At 52.9% G+C, this 15,280-nt stretch overlaps 1 protein-coding gene across 3 annotated transcripts in view; it reads left to right on the top strand.

The window, feature by feature from the left end:
- The window catches only part of MCPH1 (microcephalin 1), a 246,924-nt gene that overhangs the window by 217,452 nt on the left and 14,192 nt on the right, over positions 1 to 15,280 (top strand). For 2 of the 3 annotated variants that reach the window (XM_044225719.1, XM_044225716.1), the window contains exon 13: positions 14,178 to 14,415. The exons of the other annotated variant lie outside the window; for it this stretch is intronic. In XM_044225719.1, coding sequence (XP_044081654.1) covers positions 14,178 to 14,415 — 238 coding nt within the window. The remainder of the gene's footprint in view (positions 1 to 14,177; positions 14,416 to 15,280) is intronic. 3 annotated transcript variants of the gene reach the window in all.

The raw sequence follows: 15,280 nt of genomic DNA, 5'->3' as shown, positions 1-15,280 counted from the left end.
TTACAATTTTTTTTTTTTTTTTTGGCCACATACCAGACAGTTCTTAAAGGATCAAAGAAGTTTTTCTATAAAACCAAGAAGCTATTCGCATGGGTGTTTGATCATGATTTTTGAAAAACAAGAATTAAAAGCAGTTCAGGTCCAAGTGTGGCCGGAGGGCCTAGGTATTTCCCGCAGAAGCACACGGACGAGGCCCAGGGCCGCCCTCACCCCCGCCGCTCGGGAAGGGAAACTACCAGGCTCAAGCTCTGACCTATTTCTGCAGCCGTTGAAAACTATGAGGCCTGAGATGCAGATTTATGACTTTCTAAAAAGTTATTTGTGGATTCCCAAGATGATTATGTTCCCATCACTTACGTAGCCTTTAAAACTCAAGTGACGCCTTTAAAAAAAAATCCGAGTTTGGCGCATGCCGAGTTCCAGGGCCGACGTCTTGAGAGCGCTCAGTGAGAGAGAAAAAAGCCTTCTGCCTGGGCTTACACTGTCGTGCATTATGGCCAGCAGCCGGCCGGGCTCATTCCGGCGGCACTGCTGGGAAAGGGAAGCCACAGGGCGTCTCCTTATGTGCGTTCTGTCACTCCTTGCCCAAAATGAGGCGTTGACAAAAACGTCTTAGGAGAGAGCCCCTTCGCACTGGACTGGCCTTTCCATTCCCCGTCTTCCACAACTGCATGGATTTGATTTTTCCTGGGAGTTTCATTATTGAAGAATGTCACCCGGGCTTGGCCAGGAAACCAGTCAGAGGCTTGTCTCTCCTACCCCTCCTCCATCCTTACCTAATTTTTTTCTTTTCTCTCTCTCTCTCTTTTTTTTTGGGGGGGGGGGTAACATCTTTGGAATGTCTCTTCACTCTTACTTCCAAAAGAGTTTCAAACAGTAGTATGAGAGCCAATGCTGTTTATATGTCAGTAAAGCTAGAAAAATGTCAACAAAGCTAGGAAAAAATAAAAAATAATTAAAAAAAAAATTAAAACCAGTGCTGAATTTAGAAACCTCATCTCCAAGTCTGACAACACTGTTTTTGCAGGAGGCTTCTTCTGCCGAGAACCATGAGGAACCTTGGAATCTTTTGTACCGTGTTTACTGGCCTTTAGTGTCTTTTTGCTCTGACAGGCACGGGTCTCCCCGTCGTTAGGCTGTTAAAAGTCGCATGCGCCTCTTCTCCTAAGTCAGTGCGGCTGCGTGCGGCTGTGTTGCCACTGGGTCTCATCCCATCTGTAGGAGCACGGTGGGAACAGAGGCCACTCTGTACTGTCCCCCGAACTCAAACCTGGGAAGTTGCAGACCTGGCAGCTGTCTACCATCCAGATGCATCTCCTTAATTGGCTTATCCCCCTGGGCATTGTATAAGATTCTCTAAGGACAGAGGCTCGTCAGGCACAGCCCCTTACTCAGCATTGTTGGGCGTGTGTTGGATGGCAAGGTAGCAAGCTGGAGGATGTGATTGATCCACAGTAACTCTCAGGGCGGGGGGGTGGGCATCATCTGTATTTTGCACCCAAGGAACCACATCTAACAGACTTACGTAATGCAGAATCATGGAGCTATAGGATGGAGGGGTCAGGCTCCACGTGCAATTTTTATAAATCCAGATCTCACATTAGCCAAGAAATCCAGCTTAAATTTGAACTAGAGAAACTTAATCAAGTTAGACCTATCTGAAAGACGAAGATGGTTCTAGAAGACCTGAAGCTCAGGTAGTTACCGTCACCGGGACTGATTGATGTCCATCTCTTCATACTTAGAAATCCAGAGGTTGTTAGTCATGCCTGAGTTCTGCAGGCTGTGAACCTTAAGGCAGTGTGTTTCACGGTGAAGGACACAGGCCCTGTGTCGGACAGATGCAGTCTGGGTGCTTGGCCCTCCATCGGCTGAAGTACTCAGCGCCCCAGTTTATTACCTGCGAAACACGAATAATAACAGTGTCCGCCTCACAGGATTTTGTAGTGGTTAAAACCGGGTATTTCATGGAATGTACGCGCTCACATGCAATGTTCAGTAAACGTTAGCAGTTACTATTTAATATCTTAACCGTCGGTTCTAATGGTCACTGTGTTCGTAACCGCCATCATAATCAGGAATCAGTAATCATAATCAGTAGCTATTAGCTTGTGCAAGCCAACCCCTGGAGTCCTTCTCTCTGGGAGGTTAAACAGAGAGTCTGGCCCCGGGCAAGGGGGTAGTTGTCTAATAGTAACACAAAAGCAGGTGTTTGTTTACCCCTAGGGGCCATGCATTGTACTTCACATATACTTATTTCCTTCCAACTTTTTTTTTTTCTTTTTTTAAAGAGAGCGAAAATGTGTGTGAGGAAGGAGGGACAGAGGGAGAAGGAGACAGAATCTTCAAGCAGGCTCCACATTGGGACTCGATCTTATGACTCTGATACCATGACCTGAGCCGAAATTAAGTGCTGAACGATGGAGCTGCACAGGCTCCCCTTCCTGCTAGGTAGATCTGCTAGGTAGATCTCGTGGTTATTACACTTGCAGGAGCTGAGACTTAGGGTCCTTGAGGACTTACTCCAAGGCCACTCAGAGACAAAGCAGTAGAGCTAGGAGTTAAACGCCGGTTCCTCCCGGAGCCCAGGCTGGCCCGGGCTCCGCTGTATCACTTGGGCTCTAGCTCGGGAGCTGTGCAGAGCTGACCACTTGGCTAACGGGGCTTTAGCAGGGCCAGGCAGAGGGGGAATCAAAGGTGTTCCTGAGCTCTCGAGACTGGGCGGCTGGGACAATAGGGAACCAGGAACCGGGTGCCAGGTTAGGGGGAAGATGACTTATACTGCCGTATTCTAAGTTAGACACCGTGGGCTTGTCCAGCAAAGGCTGCGGACATGTGGCATGGACCCGAGTTAGTAACAGAGCTGTCGCCTCATGGCTGGCCCTGCAGATTCAGCTTCCAAGTGACCATCTCACCCACAAAAACAAAACCGTCCTGCAGCATAAACAGACACTGAAGCATGGCCACAGTCGTCCCCTCTTTATCTGAGGGAGCCCCTCCAAGCGCCCAGTGGACGCCTCAGACCACAGGGACCATGGAAGCCTGGATAGGGTGTGTTTCTTCCTGTACGTGTATACCTGGGGTTACATTTCATTCCTGTGCCAGGCGCAGTGTGAGATTAACCACCAGAAAACCCAACTCTAGCCACAGGCCATCATGGAAGTTCTACGGATGCGGTCTTTCTTCTCTCTCAGGACACGGTATCACCTCACCCTGCGCTGACGCGGGATGGTGAAAAGCCTGCGAGATGCGAGGGAGTGAGGTGGGTGATGTGGGCATCGCGTGCTGTAGCCCTGGGTTCCCGCTGACCTGCCGATAACACGCAGGGAGGAGGGTCTGCTTGGGAGCTGCCCGCAGGGACCCGGTAGCCTGGACCGTGGAGAGCAACGCTGTAGATAAGGGTGGACCACCGCTCCCGCTGCGAGCACACGCGTGTGGCCCCCGCTCGTCGTCCCTGAGATGTGTCGCCTGAGCACAGTCGCCGGCACCTGCTCGTTCACTCGTTTGTTGAGAGCACCCCCTCCCCGGGCCAGAGACTGTCCCCGCTGTAAATGGGACAGTGTTGGAGGACACAGAGGCGGTGTGACCTCAGGGAAGGACAGGTCCGCAGCTCCCAGCTCTGGCTCCTTATCCATTAGCTTTGTGACCTCAGGCAGGATGCTTCTCTAGGTCTTTAGTTTCTCCTCTGGAAAAGGGGGTGGTGAGAGTAACTAACTGTGCTGCGGAGTTTTTATGAGGATTAAACAAGTTAATACGCATGGAGCACGTAGAACAGTGGCTGGCACCTGAGAAGGACGAAGTGTTTCTTAAACAAAACAGGGGGGCGCAGGGTTGACTTCGCTGGGGAACAGCATGGGCTTCCCTGAAGCGATGACAAGGGGCCCAAATGCACGTGGTCGGGGGAGTTAACCTGCCTGACGAGGGACCGGCTCCCCGTCCTCGCAGAGGCAACAGCAGGTTTTAAGGCCCCGCGGCCAGTGTGGAGCAGCAAGGGCGCAGGACCCGAGAGCAGACGGTGCAGTTAGAACAGACAGGAGGGAGACGACGATGCCAGATTCAACCTCAGACAAACGTAGGGGCTGGGCATGGAGGTCTTGTAGGCCATCTAAGGGTTTTTGTTTTGTTTTTTTTCCCTCCGAGTACTGGGAAGCTACTGGAGGGTTTTCAGAGGAAATTGTGTTCAGATATTGTGCTGAGCAAAAGACGCCAGATATAAAATGGAATGTACCACGGACCCCGTGTCTGTGGTTCGGTCGTAGAGCAGAGCTGTGTCACCAAGGATGACCGCGCTCAGAGTGGCCGTCCTCCCTGGCCGGGGACACCCCCTGGAGAGCTGGGCATCTTCAGTGCCCTGACGGCGGCCACGGTTACACAGCGTACGTGGGAGCCGAAAACTGGAGGTTAGCGTACTTCATGCACTTCCCTGTGGGAGAGCCCAGGAGAGGACCCCGGGTGGGTCCCGACCCCATCTGCGAGCGGCAGGCTGGTGGGGCTGGACCTCGTGGGGGCTGACTCTGTGACGTTCTCTGCTCACAGCCGCACACGGGGAGTGTCTCACAGACGCTTATTTCAAGCTCATGGTGACCTCGTAAGTGCCAGCACGCAGTGGGCCCTTTGTACCTGTTAGCGCTGATTTAGTGGGACCTGGTTTGGGAAGGAAGAGTGTGAGTTAGGGTCTAGATGTGTCAAGTGTACAGGGCCTGTGAGTCTTCCAGAAGGAAAGGCCGGCAGGCGGTGTGTTGTCGGTCCCGGAGGCCAGAGGAAAGCTCTGTACGAAGTGGGCGTGTTGCTCTATCTGCAGAAAGCTCGGGAGGGAGAGGACGGGGCTGGAGAGAAGAAGAGCGGGGGGGAAAAGAGAGAGAAAGCCAGGGGTGACACATCCCGGGCCAGGAGGGCCTGATGTGTCAGAGGGCAGGGTGACGTCGGCAGTGCCCAGAGCTGCTGAGAATGCGGGCGCGGAGAGGGCGGGGTGACCTGCCGTAACTGCGTGGCCCCGTGCACTCCTGTCCCGTCCACACAGCCCTGGGCCGTGTTGGCATGCGCCCAGACCGAAGCTCAGAGTGGCTCCGGCCGTGGCCGGGAGGGGCTTGCCTGGCGGGACCGTGCGTGCTTCCTCGCGGTTGCTGTCCTCCCTGCCACCCAGCCCCTCGGACGGCCCCCGCTCGGTGCGCGGGAACGTGAGCTCCGGGACCCCACTGCGGCGGTCCGCGGGTTTCACTCCCTGTGTGGCCCCGGCACCTCCTCCCTCTCAACCTGGGTCTGCTTACTTACGGAATCAGAATTCGGGTGTGCACAGTCCCTTCTGATGCTGCGGTTCGCTCTGACGGAGAGCGGCGTTCGGAGGTCGGGGCCGCCGCGCTTCTCCCTGCGCCGTGCGTGCCCTGACCTTCCCTGGGAGGTGCCTTCTCACCGGGAGGGTTTGGAAGGCGTCAGCAGCATGACGAGCAGATGCACCAGAGTGGGGGAACCATGTGAGACCGCGGAGGGAAGCTAGTCCTGGTGCCGGGACTGGGCTCTGCCGGGAGTCCCAGGAGGACACCAGTCAGGAGCGTGGGACACCTGCTGCGGCAGCTCTGAGTGCCGCGACGGACAGTCGCGTGTGGCCTGGCTGCTGCCTGGCCTTTAGGCCCCGCCCTCCCGGCAGCTGGCGCAGTGCTCCGTGGCGTCAGCATTCCTGCCATCCTGGCGGGAGTTTCTCTGGCGCCCCAGCTTTCTCGTCCTCGCCTGCTGCCCTCAGCAGCTCTTACCTTCTTGCCTTCAGAGTCTCCCGTAGAGAGCACCGCCCCTTCTCGACCCCCTCTGTGACCCTGGTGATTGACACTCTACCCATGCCCTGCTCTTCCAGCGCCACACCTGTCTTCTCTGGTGCGTGCTCTGCAGTGCCCGGCGTCCCGGCATCGTGCCCGAGATGCGCACCTGTGCCCCGGCCCCCTCTGCCCGCTGCCCCAGGCGACCTGCCATTTGCCCTCTCCTCCCTGGTCCGCTGCGGACACAGGTGCTCGCTCCTGCCGCAGCTGACCACCTCCTCTCTCCGCCTGTCCACCTCCTCTGTGCTTTTGTAGGCCCCCCTGATTGGATGTCCGTGGTCATCCGTCTGTGCATTGCCCCAGCTGACGGCCCTGCTACCCCGTGGAACTTTCGCCCAGGGGCCCGCCCACCCTGCTCTCTGCTCTTTTCTGGAAATCCAACAGCAGTGTTGTCACTGCTGCTCTGATACCCCCCTGGGGAGGGCGGTAGCTAGAGTAGAAGCTGTCCTGAAATCAGGCTCCCAGACACACGTCCCCTAAGTCGCTCAACCAGTTCCCTGATCAGCAGGTACAACTGAGCACCTGCTATGTGCCAGGCACTGCTCTAGGTCTCAGGGATATGTCCCCCTTGGGTTCTAGCATGACAAGTGTAGAATAAATCTTATGTTATCTTAGAAGCCAATACAATGTGGCAAGAGGAAAAGAATAAAGGCACTGGGATTTTGGGTGGGGTTGGTGGAGGACGCCACATGGAAATGCTGACAGCTAAGTAAAGACTCGAGAGAAGTGAGGGAAGTAGCCCAGGGGACATTTGAAGGAAGAACGTCCCAGGCAGAGGGGAAAGTTGGTGCAAAGGCCCTGAGGCAACAGTACTCTGGTGTGTTCAGGAATAGCAGAGAAGGAAAGGGGGAGTGAACTAGGAGGAAGGTGCTAAGAGGTAAGTGGGAAGCAATTGTCATGGTGCCTAATTCAAGGGTTTCAGCTCTTCTGTTGAATGAATGAAATGAGGCACCAGTGTTTTGAGCAGAGAAGGGACATGACCTGACTTAGGTTTTTAAAATTCTCACTCTGTTGAGAAGAGTCCGAAGGGGTGACACCAGCTCAGAGGCATTAACCCAGAGGAGTGGTGTTGGCCTCACTTGGGCTGGAGCTCAGAACGGTGGGGAATGGTCCTCATCGGCATGTGTTTTGAAGGAGAAGCTGACCTCTGTGTCTTGGGCCTAGGTGCCGGGAAGGACGGAACAGCCAAAAATAGAGAGGGCTGCAGGAGGAGGTTGAGGGAGGAAGAGAGGCTGCTTTGGGTCTGTGAGGTCTGTTAGAGATCCAGGTGAGAGGCTGAGAGCACGCCTTGGCCTGGGATTCTGGAAGAAGGTCTGAGCTAGAGACAAAATGTGGGGTGGAAGGGAGGATCGATGGGGCAGGTTTCTAGCGGACACATGGCTTTGCCCATAAAAGGACAGTTTGTCTACAGTAACAGGTGCAGCCATGCCTCGGGGAACTAGCAAAGTGTCCCCTCCTGCTCTTGGGTGGGCAGTGGTGTGCGTTGCAGGGAGTGAGCTCGTGACGGACCAGGCCGTCTTAACAGAGAGAAGGATGGGGGAGTCATGGGCATGATAGAAACGACCGGCCCTGGGCTGTAAGCTTTGGAGGAGAGAGGGCATTGCTGGGTGTGGCTCTGGTACCGGGCGTGAGCGCCTCGGGTGGGTACAGGACAAGCCCATCAGGAAAGGGGGGTGCAGGCACTTGGGACCATACAGGGTGTTCAAAGGATCACTTACGTGTCTTACTGACGTTCCAGAAGTTAAGACGGGAGGGAGAGTGAGCTGAGCTGAGGTGTAGCGATCGGGACACGAGAAGGGCAGACGCAGGGAGGCGAGGGGCCAGGCTACCTGACCAGGTCGGACTCGAAGCTGTGGCCAGTTACGGAGGGAGAGCAGCAAGGACAGGCTTTCATTGAAAATGGACGGTGTTCATGCAGTTTCAGGAGTCCCTGTGTCCTCATTTGAAGACCTTATTGCTGTAACAATTCTTACATTTGCCTCAATCCCATAAAAATGAAGCACAATGGTTTTATGGGTATTTATTGAATTTTCCAGGACCACAGACCTTGTTTATTCTCTCCAGTAACAATGACGGCCGGTTCATTTTACCTCTGATACATTCAACCCATTTAGTCTGGTCAGGTCACTTCCCTTCCCACTCCCCATGCCCCGTCCTGCCTCAGTTCTTGCTGAAATCACTGCATGTCTTTCCTTTGGGCCTGCCTGTTGCTGCCTCCGTCCCTCCATGTTGTGGGCTCCATGGCTCCCCATTAACTCGGCAGCAGACTGTATAGTCCGGGTTCGGCTGGCCCCCGCTTATTCAGCCTCATCGCTGTGGCACGTAAATGCTTTGAATGGTTAGTTTTTGTTCTTGTGATCACCTGCCTGGGCCCTTGTCCCTTACCTGTTACCCGCAGTCACCCTGAACAATGATCTTTCGGACCCCAATGACCTGAAGTGCCCCCTCCGTGAGCTTTCCTCAGAGCAAACATCTTTCTACTCACTTCCCAAGCCAAAAGCTACCTCTGAATTCTTCCCAGGTTCTCACCCCATGACTTAACATACGTGTTACAGTTATTAAACTGGACTTTCTAGAAAGTTCTGAGGAAGCAAACATTGTGTCCTTAGATTTTCAAGGCTTTAGAACTTAGCCTGTGACTCAGATGAATGAATCAACGTGTTAGTGAGGGGACAGAAGGTGGTCTGGGTTCTTCTGGTCCATCCCAAGCTGAGCAGTAATGGCCAGTGGTAAGAGGATTTTGCATCTTAGGAAGTACAGGAAAGCTTTGCCAGGATCTTGGATGTCAGATAAGGATGTTGTCTTCCAGGCCTCAGTGTTCCTGTCTGTCCAATGTGAGTCATGGTCACTGTGATCTCCCAGGCCCTTCCGGCTGCTGGCAACAGCTACGAAGGCACACTTTTACTGCTGCGGTTGGCAGCCTCCTCTCTGCTCCGCTAGGTCAGCTCCCGTGTGAGCTGTTAGTTTGTGGTCCGTGCTGAGTCCCACGTGAGCAGACCTGGCTGTGGGTTGGTAAGATTTTAGAGGCTTCTTCTTCAGAAATGGCTTCACAGAAGAAGAAACACTTAACTTTTTCTTCAAAAAAAAAAAAAATGGGAGTATAGATAAATGTAAGGCTAAAAACATTTTTAATTTTTGTATTCTGACTCATTTAATGTCCAGTTCTGTGAGTGTTAACACATATAGATTTGTATGACCACACTAAGCACAGGGAATGGAAAGCAATGAAGACATCACATCTCAAGAAGCCTGGCCTTGTTTCATTTGTTGGCCACAGTGTGGGGTAGGCATTTTGTCCATCTTGTACCCGTGAGGACCAGAGACGACATGGAGTTAGGGAAAGCGCTAGGACTTTGGGGTCTGAAACCCTCTATTCAAAGCCAGCACTACAAGGTACTGTGCATCACCAGGCAAACCGGCAGCAGCCCACCTCCCTGACTTCTGGCGCTTCTGATGTCGAGCAGTTTGCTGGAGAATCTCCTGAGGGTGGACTTGTACCTCCTCTGCTGTAGGCGGCTTGTCGGTACCTACGGAAACACGCAGTGGTTCAGAATCGTCTTCCGGGTGAGCTCTACCTGGAGGGAAAGGCAAATTCACTAAATGAAATCTGACCCCCGCGACGGGAGTAAATGAGCCGCCCGTACCCTCCCCGCCATGGGGTCGACATCTTGGTCGGGGCTAAATATCTGGGGGTCATCGAAGCTCGACGCAGGGACAGCGGGGGGTGGGGATTCTGCTCTGCTTAGCTGTGTCAGCGGTACGGTCTGCCCTGTGAATAGATTGGAAGGTTCTGAGCTATTAAATCAGTATTGCTTGTTTGAGGAAGACAAATGCAAAAGCAACATTTTATGAAGCACAGCTAAAATCTTCGTTTTACTGAGACCCTTCCGTAGTCGTCCTTATCGTCTACAGCCAAGGCTTCCAATGCAGATGTCCCGGCCGACAGATTTCTGCCATCCGTCAGCCCTCTCCTTGTCTTACACCCCACCCCCCCATGTGTATTTATGCACTCATTTTACATCACCATAGAGAAAAGTGGGAACTCTTCTGAACTCTACCCCAAATTCACCCAGACTCCTGACTTGCCCTGTTCGTGGTGGACGATAATTAAGTCTAGAGGAGTCTGTTACCTTCACTTCATCCCCTTTTCGTCCATCATTTTTCAGCTGACACCCTGGGCTCTGTAGGTAACATTCAGTGCTTCCTTGGACAACTGTACTGCTTAGACTGTGGTCACCTTTCCGGACTGCGGGGTTCTAGATTAGCCTGCGTGGAGCCTGCAGACTGTAGCGGTCCGCCGGCAGGGCCAGCGAGTCCCGGCTGTGGGCGTGAGCTGAATCCCGTCTGGTGAGGGGAGGCCCCACGCCTGGGGCAAGGCAGCTGTTCGGCTCATTTGGAGGTTCCTCTCCATGTTCCCGATCTATCCCCATGTTAGTTCCCCTTGGAAACAAGCATCTGACTTAAATAAGATGAACTAGAGGAGTTACGATTTAAAAAAAAAAATCTTTTAACCACATTTAGCAAGAGATTTTTTTTTCCAATTTATTTATTTTCAGAAAAACAGTATTCATTATTTTTTCACCACACCCAGTGCTCCATGCAAGCTGTGCCCTCTATAATACCCACCACCTGGTACCCCAACCTCCCACCCCCCCAAGCAAGAGATTTTTAGGTCAATATTGATAAACCTGGTTATCTCTGAGGCTGTCTATAAGGACAGGGGCAGCTCCCCAGGATCACCGTGCAGGGAGTCTGTGCCCTCCCCACTTCTGCTGGTGCCCACTGCGACCCAGACCCATTCCCGCAGCTGATGGCATTGGAGTGAACGTGTGTTGGCAAGTTTGAAATGGAATCAGAAGGCCATGATGATAATAAGCTGTGAGGCTTGCGGGGCATGGTGGCGTGGTCAGAGGGCGTCCTCTGGCATCCACCGCATGCGCCAGTGGGGGCGCGGCCGTGCGCTGGGCTAGAGAGTGAAGCTGACCAGCCACGGTCAGGGTTCTGAAGGCAGAGGCACTGCCAGCAGCAAAGCCTGTGTATGACCTGTGCTTCAGAGACAGAACGTGGTCTCTAGGGTGAGGCTGTGCTGGAACTCGTGTTGACAGAGCCCTGTGGACCGGTGATGTGAAAGGGCCGGGGGCCCAAGGCTGAGTAACAGGGGCCGTCTGTCCTCGGGCAGTCCTGGGGAAGGATCTCGTTCTGGAGACCTTCCCTGAGCGAATGCACACAGCCGAGGCTCAGTATGAGAATCGCGGGTCCTACCATAGTCGTAATCTGATTAGAACTTGCCAATTATCGTTTCTATGGCAATGAACTCCAGTCCGTGCATGTCCTCATATACATTGAAGAGTGTATTCCTAGGACAAATTCCTAAATTAATTTTTAATTTTAGGTAACCTAAATCTTGATTAAGCTTTCCCGGAAATTGTTTTACTTGGGATTAGAAAGTCAGCACGCACGTAGTCTCAATTATTTTGAGTAAAGACTAAGACCTTTGTAACTCTTCGTCTCCTTTAATTTCAAGCTGAATAAATAAATAAAAGGAAGTATTTTCATTTGTTGACTTTCATATTACGTGCTTTACACCGAGGTCAGGGACCGTGTCTTAATCCTCTCTGCTTCCGCAGCGTCTTGCACGTGCCCAGTAGACAGTAAGCACTCAGTAAACGTGGGAGGGGAATGGAGACTCAAAGCAGTAGGCTACTCAGGTCACATTCTAACCGTTTGAAAGGCTTACGTATGTCCTTTCCTCTTGGGTTAAATATGGGTTTGATTTATTGCTTATGCACATACCAAGATATAGCCTTGATCCTATTTTTGTGTTTGTTTTTAAAGATTTTTTTTTTTTTTAATTTATCAGAGAGAGAGAGAGAGGGGGAGAGAGCGAGCACAGGCAGACAGAATGGCAGGCAGAGGGAGAAGCAGGCTCCCTGCTGAGCAAGGAGCCCGAAGTGGGACTCGATCCCAGGACGCTGGGATCATGACCTGAGCTGAAGGCAGCTGCTTAACCAGCTGAGCCACCCAGGCGTCCCTTGTGTTTGTTTTTAAGAAAAACTGTATCCTGAATGTTTTTGTGTGTGCGAACATTGTACGGAGTTGAGAAAAACACAGCCATCATTTACCGGGGGTTACCTCTGGTAGGGCGCAGGGTCTGAGGACGGCAGCATTGGGCTGCTTCAGGCTTCTGGAAGCTCAAATCTCAACAAATAAGTAGCTTAAAGAAATGAAAGAAATCCCCCGCACCCCCACTAGACATAGAAAGAACAAAAAAGAAAGGAGGAGGAGGAAAATTCCTGGCTTGGTCAATCCAGTGACTTAGAAAGGTGATCTAGGCCTTCCCACTTGGCCATTTTCAGCATGGTTTATGGCCTCATGCGGCTTCAATAACTCCAGCTGCCCTATGGTCAATATGACGGAGTCCAGCCAATAAGAGGTAATGTTGCTTATGCATTAGTTTATGTTAGTGAGGAAAGACTGTCCTCAGTGGACTTATTCCCAGATCCTACTGGCCATGATCAAGTCTAGCCCATGCTTGACCCAGTCCTTTGCAAGGGAAATGAGATCGCCATGATTTGCTTGGAGCAATCCTGAGTCTTACCTTGGGCTGGGAAGGGGCCCCTATCTTGAACACATGGATCTGCCGAGGTTAGTACCGCGCCCCCCAAAAGAGACTGTGCCCCGCCACCGAGGAGGAAAAGAGAAGAATGGATCTGAATAACATACAGAAGTATTTAATGTAGGAAAATCCATTTTACTTTATACCCTTCTGTATTCGTTTCAATAATCAACTACTTTTAAAACTAGTTTTTTAAATGCAGGATAATATAAACATTAGATTCTTTCTTGATCTCTAGTTACAGTGACTCGCCAAGTTGAGGGATCGTGGTTTTTTCGTGCAACCCAACTCACCATTTTAGCCAAAGCAGGTATCTTGGCAGGCTTCCACCTCCGCGTCTTCATCTGCGAAATTAAATGAGACCCTTTCTACCCCCTACCTCAGAGGAATATTAGGAATTACCGGAAGCATTAAACAAAGTTAACCCATGAGTAGGACTGTTGCTTTCATGGTCAGTTTCACAATTTCATTTCACTTACCCGACCAGAGGAAGGTGCATAAAGGTGATGTCTTACGTTGCGTAATTCAAAACTGGGGATGAGTGAAGAGAATTTCATGGCCATGTTTAAACGTATTGTTGGTTCTGTTAATGTTGGCCCACGTTTTTTCATCATGAGCTTGTTTTCTGAGTATGAAAACCTAGTGGAAGAAGAACTCATTCAACTTGATCAGAGAGGTAGAGGGAGGGAGGGAGCATTCGCTGCCCTCTGACCCCCTGAGCGAGCCCCTCTCCACGCTCCGGGGCTGGTTGTCCTTCCCGCCCCCCCCCATCTGCCACCCTGCCCCCGAGCTGGTTACACTCCCCTGAGGGGCACCCCTTGATCTCTCTTCCCCCGTATCTCCCGTCAAAATCCTTAGTTTCTCTGAGCCCACTTCTCTCAAATGTTCAGTTCCATCCTCAGGGAAATAAGCTGATTAAAATACTCAAACTGTGGATGACGGTTCACCCTCGACATCTCCCCAAGGGTATTCACACTTGAAAAGAAGTCCTTGCTAATCTGTAGTTAGTGAAATGTTTGTTTAGAATAAGCAGGCCTTCCCACCGCCCCTTGGGGTCAGCCTGCCAACCACAACTTTATCAAACAAAAAGGAGAACAATTTAACGTCCCGGTTTCTGAAATGTTTCCCACCATCTCTGATACTCCTCATCACCGTTTCCACGATGACTCACTGGAAGCAACCTCTGCACACTTCCCACCCCACCCCCCGCCACCTCAGGGGTCGGGAAGAGCTCTAGGACCTCTGCTTGAGGTCACTGCGTTCTCCCTTTGGCCCTCTCCACCAGGGGGCTGGAGGCAGGCAGCTCTCGGGGCCTGGGACCCTCTTGGGACCGTGCGTACTGCCGGGGGCCCTGAAGCCCCTCACTGGTCCGGGCGCGCCGACTGCCTCCCGACACCCCCATGTTCTCTTCCACACTCACGGAGCTTGACTAGGATGTAAGGATGCCGGAGCTGTTCGCCTCACTCAGCTGAACGGTTGATTCCTTTTCACTGTTTTGGTTCAGAATTTGTAATAATTCAAAAGCCTTTCGGGGGGAGAGGAGACTATAAATTTGTTTGTAGTTTTGCCAAAGGTCAGTTTTATCTGCTCGTGGTCTGTCATCATTGAATGCTATGATCTCCCCGGAATCCTCAATTCAGAATTCAGCCTTCCCTCCGTCGAGTCTTCTTCCCGTAAAGGAAGTGGACTTCCCGGTGACCTATCTTACGTAATGCAGTGCCGTGCCTTGCTGATCCTCCGTCTCTGCCCCACAGCTGTGCCGCCTGGAGCGTGTTCTCTCTGCGGGCCGGTACCAGGGAACCCTGTTTGCCGATCAGCCTGTGATGTTCATCACGCCGGCCAGCGATCCCCCCAGAGCCAAGCTGCGGGAACTGGTCCTCCTGTGTGGGGGTCAGATTACGCGAATCCTACGCCAGGCCGGCATCTTCATCGGACCCCCCCAAGGAAAGAGGAAGGCGACCGCCACGTATCTGTCAGAAACATGGATCCTAGGTAGGACCCTGCGCCCAGGGATGGATGGGGAAGGTGCCCTCTGCTCGTCGTAGCTGCTGGTGTCCCCTTTAGAGCCACTGTTCTGGGGTCCTGGCCACACAGGCAGGTTTTTCTGGGAGAGGTGTGATGCCCACAGCCCTGGCGATGTGGCCTTGGAGCTGTGGAGTGGACACTTTGCAGCCACGCATGTGCCGGAACAGAATCCTGGAATCACTCCCGGTCACAAGCCAGCCCAGACCCTCCTCCTTTTGACTGGCAGCCAAGGTACAGTTTGCAAGGACAGAGGAGACCCTAGGGTTAGACGCTACCTACTTCACCTCCCTAGCTAGTGCGAAGAGCCAGCCTCGCCACAGCTACCGCAGACCTCAGGGCCTGCCCAGCCTCCGCTCGGACGCTCTCGCTCCCGGGTGCCTGGCTCGCTGTTTCCAGGGCGGAGGGCCCGCGCCCGGCCGCCGGGACCCGCCCCCTTCTCGCGTGCACCGCTCCGGACACTCATTTCTTCGTGTGCTCAGAAAGGTGCTCTTCTGTGCAAGAGAACCTACATATAAAAAAAAAAAAAAAAAAAAAAACAATCGGACCTGAACGTCATGTACAAACTAGCATTGATGGCGGCATGGAGAATGCCCGACGCTTCCCTCGATTCCCAAGGGCAAGCGCTGGCACCAGCTGGGCTCTGCTTTCCAGGAGGCGGACCGTGTGGTGACAGGTGCGCTTCTCTGTGACCCCAGGCCCGGGCGAGCCGTGGGGGTCTCCGGGAGGAGAAGGCTAAGCGAGACTGCGACGTGGGATCCGCAGGCAGCGAGGACAGCCGGCGGGGAGGGGGTGCAGGCGGCAGGCGTGCGGGGATCGTGCCGGACGTGGCGGG

The sequence above is a fragment of the Neovison vison genome, chromosome 11 (genome assembly GCF_020171115.1).
Source record: "Neovison vison isolate M4711 chromosome 11, ASM_NN_V1, whole genome shotgun sequence".
Taxonomy (NCBI): domain Eukaryota; kingdom Metazoa; phylum Chordata; class Mammalia; order Carnivora; family Mustelidae; genus Neogale; species Neogale vison.
The sequence above is the reverse complement of the archived record's forward strand: the minus strand, read 5'-3'. Positions and strand labels throughout refer to the sequence as shown.